Source organism: Aegilops tauschii, chromosome 4 (genome assembly GCF_002575655.3).
Source record: "Aegilops tauschii subsp. strangulata cultivar AL8/78 chromosome 4, Aet v6.0, whole genome shotgun sequence".
Lineage (NCBI taxonomy): Eukaryota > Viridiplantae > Streptophyta > Magnoliopsida > Poales > Poaceae > Aegilops > Aegilops tauschii.
Window position 1 is genome coordinate 79106033 of NC_053038.3, and position 9050 is coordinate 79115082.

Below are 9050 nucleotides of genomic sequence, written 5' to 3' on the forward strand. Positions count from 1 at the left end.
TAAAAATGTCATATATTAAGGGACGGAGGGAGTACTTGATAATTTTAAGCGCTAACTCTCTAAATAAATATAATATGTTGTGAATGATGTATATAAAAAAAATACTAAGTTCACCTGCTATTTCACATGGTATTATACTATTATCTATACCTTATAAGAAAGGGCTATTACTTCTTGCGGTACGTCAAGGAAATTGCCCCAAAGATGCAAAATATTACCCACCAATGTCACCTACAAGTGATAAAAAATGTTTCACATAGAAGAATCCCTTGCCCGGGGGACCTCCTACATTGCGCTCTACGCGCCGGGTGAAGACGTACTGCGTCCATTTGGGCGGGCCCATGTCCGGGCGGCCTGTATTTAGAATTTTTTTTCTTTCTGTTTTCTGTTTTCGTTTTTTCTATTTTAAATAATTTGAGACTCTAAAAAAGTTTCAAAAATTTTAAAAATGATAATTTTGAAATAAAATGTTTAATAAATCATAAAATGTTTTTGGATTCAATTTTTTTGCTTATTCTAAAAATGTTCAAAATTTTGCAAACAAATGCTCGGGAAATCAAAAAATGTTCATGATTTTTGAAAAGTTGGTGTATTAAAAAATGTTAATGAAAGAACAAAAATTTGCCAATTAAAAAATGCTCATGGACGGAAAAAATTCTAAAAATTCAAAATTGCTCTTGACTTACAGAATAGTTTATTCATTCATATACTGTTCGCTGATTCAAAAAATGATCATGCATTTCAAAAAATGTTCATTCAATCAAAAAAATGTTTGTTAAATAAAAAATTCGTGAATTTCAAAAATGGTTCCACGAATTTCCAAAACAATGTTCAACGATTCAAGAAAATTATTTAAAAAATGTTCAACAATTTTTTAAAATGTTTGCAAATAGTATAAAATGTTCATGAGTTCAAAAAAAGTTCTTTATTTTAGAAAATGTTTAAAATTTGTAGAAGTGTACATTAAATTTGAAAAATGTTCACGATTTCAAATATGTTCATGAGGTTGAGAAAATGTTCATGATTTCACGAAATTGAGAGTGATAGTGTATCTCGGTGATGCAGCAAAATGTGACCATGATCATTGGAGATTACGATTTTTTTTTCCGTTGTAACGCATAGGCCTTTTGCTAGTTCGTACATAAATGCACATGGACATCCATTAGGTATGAGCATGAGCATAATCCAAAAGTCATGTATATATCTTCATGACTCGGCCCGTGCAAAACCCGAGGGATTGCCATCCTTTACTGTCCTCATCATATCATATCAGGTGGTACACGTACAGACAGCTCCCGAACATCTTGTTTTAACCGACGCTAGAAAGAAACAGAGGTGCGGAGGCATATCTTAATCAGAGAAAACGCCAACACATAAGTTGATAAGTAAAGCCAAACGATGGATGTATCAGCAACAACAGTCACCAAGATCCAGCAGATGATCTGCATCAATCACTCGGCATCCAAACTTTACACGTCCACACGCCGGCGGCACTCGCCGCCACGGCCACACGGCCGTAGAGCGTAGACCGACCGCGCAAAGCCGGAAGCCTTGATGTGGACGCCTCGGGAAACGCGCGCTCTCCTTGTTGGCTCGATGCATGTCACACGCGTCAGCTTCTCGCTGTGGGCAACTCAAAAAAATCTTCTGGCATTGCATGGTGGCCCCAGTATAACTGCGCCTAGCAAAAGAACAGACGTATATCACGCATGTATACTACGGTATGACGCTGTTCAAAATAAAAGAAAAAACTACAGTATGACAGATATCGATCGTAGGAAAGGAGATGCCGGACGGTTGTAGACGAGAGAAACCAGCAGGATTGTCGGCTGAAGCACGTGTACGGCTTGTCACTAGATCGGGTTACAAACTTACAAAGCACGTTTGTTTGCCAGTTAGGTACGGAATTTGGTTAGATTACAGCTTATCACTAGATCGGGTTACAAAGCACGTGTACGTTACCATGTAGGAGTACGTACGAACCAAGCAATTCCAGTTTATTCTGAAGAGAAGCCAACTCTGCTGAAGAAGTGAAGAGACTCACGTCTAGACGAATAATAAGTAAGTACTTTCTTCGTTCACGGATACTATTGGATGTTTGAATATTTCAAGTTATCCAGACCGAGGTGACATCTCTTTTTAGTGACATTCCGTATGACCCACGTGAGACATGACTAATATCTCAATCCGGAATGCTATGTGTGTTTAGGTATCAAGAAGACTCTCTGGGAGATGCTCGTGGTGATGGACAAGTCCCTAAATACACGAATGAAGGAGCACGATGAGAGGAACCGCTAAACGTCTATAGCGGCCGGACATCCGGCACCTGAAGCCAGCCGCAACAGCAGCAACCCAGCAGCCCAGAAGCTACAGCGACCGCATATCTGGCCCAGCCTCGAGCCGCCCGGACATTAAGCCCCCGCCCGAAAATCCGGCCCCTACTATCTAGAGAACAGCTGGAATCGGCCGAAGAGAGCCCGGACATTCGGCGTCTGCCAAACCTAAACCGGCCGAAAGGCCCATGTACCCTAATCTCGCCCCAACTTGTACTAGCACTATATATAGACTACCCCTTCTTCATCTAGGGTTAGCAAAGGATTAGCTCATTAGAGATAGAGCTTTGCTCATTCACTTACCTACTCTCATGGAGATCAAGGCCTCCATGTGAGAAGATCCCCCAAGTGCCTTTATGTGAAGATCCTCCTAGGATTCAAGACCTTTCTCCTCACGGATTGTGATGAACTAGCTACCGTTTGTATCCTCCATTGTTGATTTTGGATCATGCATCTCTCCGTGTGTATGTGGATTTAGCACATGTATGATTGTGTCTTGTCTATTTGAGTGATTTCCCTCTTGTGATCTTTGTGTTCTTCCCCGTTTCCCCTCCAAAACATGAAAGATCGACACCATAGGACTCCCTCTGATTCAGATTACTTGTCGCTATGAAAGTTGTACTAAACCAGAGGTAAGTAATACAGATCGGAGGTAAATCTTTGTACTAAATCAGCGACAAGTAATACAGATCAAAGAAAGTAACAAATACATTAAACATATCTATAACTTTATATACATCTGATTCATAAATAAACAGAACATCTTGTATTTGTGAGCGGACAGAGTACATACCAATGTAGTCACTAGATTTGTAATATGTGTCGCGATAAGTTTATGGTAGTTAATATCGGCAAATACTGTTGTTAATTTAGGAGCAATGCTACACATACGACACTGTTTGAACAAGTTATGCACGATGACTGAGCTGAGCCTTTCATTACATCTGATGCATGTATTAGCACCCTTGGATCAGTCGTCGTGCAAGGGTCGGCTATCCAAGTGTCGTCCATAAAGTAGTTTCGTTAATTTAGTACTCCTTTCGTTTCTAAATATAAGACCTTTTAAAAGTTTCACAATGAACTACACACGAAACAAAATGAATGAATATACACTCTAAAATATGTCTGTATACATCAATTTTAGAAATGGATGTCTATATACATCAATATATAGTCCGTATTGAAATCTCTAAAAGATCTTATATTTAAAAACAGAGGAAGAACTAGTATACACGTATCATTTTCACCGACATCCTCTAGATGAGTCAGTCTCAAAGTCTTGCATCTGTGACAACGAGAAATACTTCTATATGGAGAGAGAGATGGATCATGGATGTGGAACGATCCTCTTCTCCTATCTTGTTTATTTACTGCATGGCCGGTCGCCCTTCATACGTAACGTACATGTTTATTTCTTCAGGTACCCATGCTGGCTTTCTTTGACTTTTCATGTAGAGTGGCTTTCTTTGACTTGAGCCCATCCATTCGTGCAAGCAAAAAAGGTGCTGATACCCTCCGTGCTAAACCACGACACTATCCAACCGCAACAAAAAAAAAAAAAAACTATCCAACACAAAACCCTAATTTCCCGCAAAAAAGAACACAGAACCCTAATTACCACCACTTCATTTCGACTACAGCCCCATGCTCCATGCATGCATCAAAACAAAATCTACAGCACAAACATCAGCTCCCAATCATGCATGCGACTGATCGGCGAGGCCATGATAGCAAAATGACATCCGATACATATGCAACCAGTTACCACTTACCAGCACCAGGTGCCAAGATTCCCATCTCCTGTGAACCATTCTTTTTGTTCCTGCAAATCAGATCCCCGGCCAAACCATGCCGTCAGATCACCTCGCCAAATCAGTCACGGAGAGAAAGCAACATCAGTGGCCCGGAGATCGCCATGGGAGCCCGGGTCCTCCCGTCCTTCGCTGCGAAGCATGCACATGCGATCTCATCCCCATCTCCTCCCTAGCTTTGCGCAACAACACGAAAATTCAAAAGGTGAGCGAGCGAACGATTGAATGGTGCCTGTCACTTGCCACAGGCCACCAACAGTGGATTCACCACCACTACTCCGATACCAGGACGGAGCTGGAGATATTCTTTGCTCTCACCAAACTACGGGAGGGTCCATGCATGGGGCAATAATTTGTGGAGCTTTGGATCTGCCTAGAGCTGTCTAGAACTGTGTAGGGTCCTGGGAATCTGAGATATGTCACAGGATCAGGCGCAGGCTTATTTTGTCCCGCGAAAACATGTCAATGGAGTTCAGCTGGTTCCCATGTCTGGTGAGAATATGTTGCCACCGGCCAGTACCATGACGATGGCAATAATAATATCAAGGCTATGGTTCCTGTGTCGAGTCAAGGGCTACTCAGACCATGTGGATATTACGATGGTGATAAGGGCTAGTACGATAAGGGCTAGTTTCTTTTGGGTTTATGGAATGGCTGTCAATATAAGCTGCCCCCCTACGCAGTTTATTTTAGCAACCCAACCTAAAATTTAATTCTAGAAACCATAAGGCCATGGTTACCTGTCCAGTGAGATTGTTGCAACTCGCACTATGGGGATGGTATGACAGTATATACGACATGATTCTTAAGCCTGGTTTGGGCGTGACTGTGCTGTTTCCGCCCCAGTACCTATCATTGGATATATCGGAGTTGGTTGCTTTGTAATACAAAGCGGGGGGAAACTCTTTTTCGGGGGATATGTTGTGACCAACACAATGACGATGCAATAATAATATCAAGGGTATCTTGTTTAAAAAAGATATCAAGAGTATGGTTCCTACGTCGAGTGAGACTGTTGCCACTCGCAGCACGAGGATGGTATGACAATACCATGGGCGTGATTCATGTGTCTAGGAGACTATTCCGACTCACACCATTAGGATGGCATGACGGTATCAAGGTTTGTTTCATGTATACAGAAAGGCTTGTGTATCTTTTCATTTATAGAAGGAGTTAGAGAGATACAAGGTTGGGTATATCGTACAATGGGTGCGCAAGAAAGCGCGAGAACGATGACCGAAGCAGAAGAAACATGGGGCCCAAGCAACCTAGCCTATGTCTCCTGAAACATCCTATTAACCCCGGATGCCCTAGCCCTAGCCCATGTGTGCAACGTCCTCCTAGATAGCCTGCACAAGGAGTATTATAGTTGTGTTTTTTCTTAAATCCCATAAAGTTGTGTTTTTTGTCACCTCCACCTTAAATGTATGTCTTTGTTGCAATTTCCCTGATTTATTTATGGTTCATATCTCTATTTTATCAACCGTCTGATTGTCTTCAAAACCGTAGCTAGATTTTGTTCAGGTACAATGTCTTAGCTTAGGTTTAATGGTTCGAACACGCAAATGACTATGCATAAGTCGCCTTGTGAATAACAATCCCTGTTTTAAAATAATGTATCAAGGAAGATGACTTATGGTGATATTTCTGCTTGGGACGCATATTACTTGGCAGTCTTCTTGATGTTAAATATTCCCTCGATTTGGAAATATTTGTCGGACAAATGAATGTATCTAGATTTGTTTTAGTAACAACGACAACGACGAAGAAAATGCAGGGAAAGAGTACTTTTACGAGGAAAATACAAGTATCTACGAGGTGCTACTTGATAAAAGTTCACAAGGTTGGTAATGGTAATTTGTTTCCGTCTCCATGCAGCACACAATCCGTACGTACACATGTGCTCCCATGTGCCGCTGTGCTACCCACCATCCTACACAAATATCGCTCAGCCGCTGAACGGCCGGTACTCCTTGAGCTCGCCGATGACGTCGGCTATGGACCCGGCGGCGGCGGCGACGGACACGACGAGGCAGGCGGCGCTGAGCATCTTGAGGCAAACCCACCGCGTGCTCCCCCGCCGCACGCCGCGCTGCACGATGTACATCTCGACGGGGAAGTAGACGGTGAGCGGCCAGAAGGCGACGGCGCCGAGGAGCCCCACGACGTCGCCGAAGAAGGGGAGCAGCATGGAGACGACGGTGGTGAGGCAGACGAAGGCCGTGCGCCAGGTGAGCCGGAAGACGCTGATGGCGAATGGCCCCACGCGGAGCTCCCGGGCGATGAAGGCGCTGTCGGGCCACCTCGCCGCCGCCCACTTCTCGACGAAGGCGAAGAGGGGCTGGCAGAAGACCTGGTAGGCGCCGACGAGGTGCAGCACGATGGCGGCGTTGGCGACGTCCAGCAGCCAGAAGGGCTCGTAGAAGCCGAACCCCGTGAGCAGGTTGTCGGGCGCCGCGTCGCCGAACGCCGCGTACCCCATGCACCCGCACAGCATGTAGAATACCGTCGTCGTCGCCACGCTTATCCCCGTCGCCTTCTTCATCACCTTCGCCTCCGACGGCGGCGGCGCCTTCACCGTGTCCTGTTTAAATTTTGAAAAGGGCACGCGTCGTCGTCAGTACCCAGTACCACGTCAAAAGAACAGAGGACTCCAAGAAACAGAGCAGAACAGAGATTAAAATGCTTGCCTGGATTTCGATGAGGATGATGGAGTAGGAGTAGGCGAAGGCGATGTTGCCGAAGGCCTGGAGGCTGCGCCACACCTTCTGCATGGAGGTCACGCCCGGGCCGACGCTGAGGCCGGTGAGGCTTCCCTGGATGCCACCGTTGGCGACGGTCTGCGCGATGCCGAGCCCGAGCCCGATGGTGGAGTAGGTGAAGGACATGACGGCGGCGACGATGGAGAGCCACCATATCTGGTCGAAGTCCGGTATCTGCGAGAAGAGGATCTGCACCACCCCGAAGACGATCATGTAGGGGTTGCTGGAGCTCTTGCACTCGTCCTTCCCGCTGCGGCCCCTGACGTCGTGGTAGTGGAAGCAGTCCGCCCTCCCGATCGCCCGCATGCTGATGGAGGCGGCGATGGTGTAGCCGATGGCGACGCCCACGAGGTTGGCGTACTGGATGACGCCGCAGAGCTTCACCTTGGTGCCCGGGAGGTAGGAGCGGACGGCGTCCATGTAGGTGTAGTTGCGCTTGCCGGTCTCCGGGTCGCCGGAGCGGTAGCACTCGGCGAGGAGCGTGGAGGTGTAGTAGATGACGAGCGCGAACAGGAGCATGATGGCGGGGCCCGCCGCCCAGCCGAGCTGGGCGATGGCCCACGCCAGCGAGAGGACGCCCGAGCCGATGACGGCGGTGATGATGTGGGCGCTCGCCGTCCACACCGTGCCCGTCCGACGCGGGCGCCCGTCGTCGTCAAGCCAGTCGGACTCGGCGCCGTTCCCGGCCTCCACCGACACCTCCATCGGCGCCATCCTGGCCGCGCCCTTCCCGTAGCTCGCCTGCTTCTTCTCCATCAGGGAAGCGATGGCAACTGGCGCGTGTCTCGCCGGTGGGGTTGATTAGCTAGCTAGCGGCTAGCGGGAGCTTGGAGCGGTGGTTCTTGTTGGTGGTGGAGTGAGGGGGATGGGAGGGAGGTATATATAGGGAGGCGACGGGACAAGGGAGAGGCGTGCGGGGATGGGCTGAGACCATGTGTGGTGCAGGATGTAGATGCAGTGAGGTGGTGGGGGTGGGGGTGGGGGATGCTGCCGTCGAGCTTTTTGGTGTGTTTCCCGCGTGGAGGGGCGGGGGAGGAGGGAGGAGTGAGGAGGACGAAGGTGGTGTCTTGTTTCGCTTTCTAACTTCCACTGCCGCTGCCGCCGGTGGCAACTGGCAGCAGCTCCCTCCTGGTCTTCGCGTGCTCTTTGCGTTGGGAGCACTGTATAGTAGGAGGATTGATTGGATTTTTGTTAGTGCTGATGTGGAAGGATCAACTTAGTTTAGCTTTTGTTTCGTCCATTATCAAGGAAGTTGGGAGTCCCAATTAAAAGACAAAAAAGGAGCTAGAGAACTGTACACAAGCCCTCAAGTAGCCAAGGCTCCGCTAGATGCCTACGGTGACTTCGTAAATTTCAAGATGACATGTCGTCTTAGTCTTTCGGAGGTGCTCATAGAAGCAGGGTGTGCGTGTGTGCGTTTATAGGGGTGAGTGTATGCGCGTATGTCTGAGCGCTTATGTCTGTACTGATGTTCAAAAAAAAGTAGCCAGGGCTTCGCTAGCGGCCAACATGTCGAAAACCTTTGCGTTTCTTTCATTCCAAAAAAACGCACAAAATAAGATTAACCCACCAATTTTAGTGGCAGTGGTTTAGAGCTTTGGATGGTTGTCAAGTAATGTCTAATAACCAACTTTTCGTCAATCTCGGTTGCGTCCTGCTGCTCATTTGCGGACTCTCTAGGCGTGAAGGGTGAAGAGTGCGTTGACCCAGCCTAAGATGTGATCGGGGTTGTGCTTTTAGGTATCCGGCGTTGGTCCAGATGCGGTCTTTGATCTCTTGTCGCAGATTCTAGCTCACGCTCGCAAAGTTGACAGGATCAAAGTTTGGCTGATCACGCATTGGAGTCTATTCACAGCCCCCAAAGGTGATCATGGAGCACTAACCAGACGAATAATTTGCACTTCAGTGAGGGGAGATGATCTTCGTTTTGAACTATAAATAGTCTTAGTCATTCTTTTTTACCATAAGATATATGCCAAAATTTTCAGTTTTGTGCTTTTTATCTCTCTTGATCCTAAATGCCCCACTCTTACACTTTTTTCGAAAGGGAGGATAACGCGGCCTCTGCATCGAGTGATGCACACATCCATATATTATTTAACTCTTACACTTTGTTGCTATCCACAATTAATTGTTGAACACAT

At 46.8% G+C, this 9050-nt stretch overlaps 1 protein-coding gene across 1 annotated transcript; it reads right to left on the reverse strand.

Annotated features, from left to right (window-relative positions):
- Window positions 1-5916: 5916 nt before the first annotated feature.
- Window positions 5917-8043, reverse strand: LOC109744170 (amino acid permease 3). Its single transcript, XM_020303266.4, has 2 exons — window positions 6835-8043; window positions 5917-6728 (listed from the first exon to the last, which is right to left on the reverse strand). Exons 1-2 carry the CDS (start codon window positions 7660-7662, stop codon window positions 6093-6095), a joined length of 1464 nt encoding a protein of 487 aa, XP_020158855.3. The 5' UTR covers window positions 7663-8043; the 3' UTR covers window positions 5917-6092.
- Window positions 8044-9050: the final 1007 nt, after the last annotated feature.

What these genes read in the sequence shown, in the direction of transcription:
- LOC109744170 (XM_020303266.4), bottom strand. Translation starts at nt 7,662, where the DNA reads ATGGAGAAGAAGCAGGCGAGCTACGGGAAGGGCGCGGCCAGGATGGCG. An exon ending in TCATCCTCATCGAAATCCAG is followed by an intron (nt 6,729 to 6,834) that starts GCAAGCATTTTA and finishes AAATTTAAACAG; the next exon opens with GACACGGTGAAGGCGCCGCC.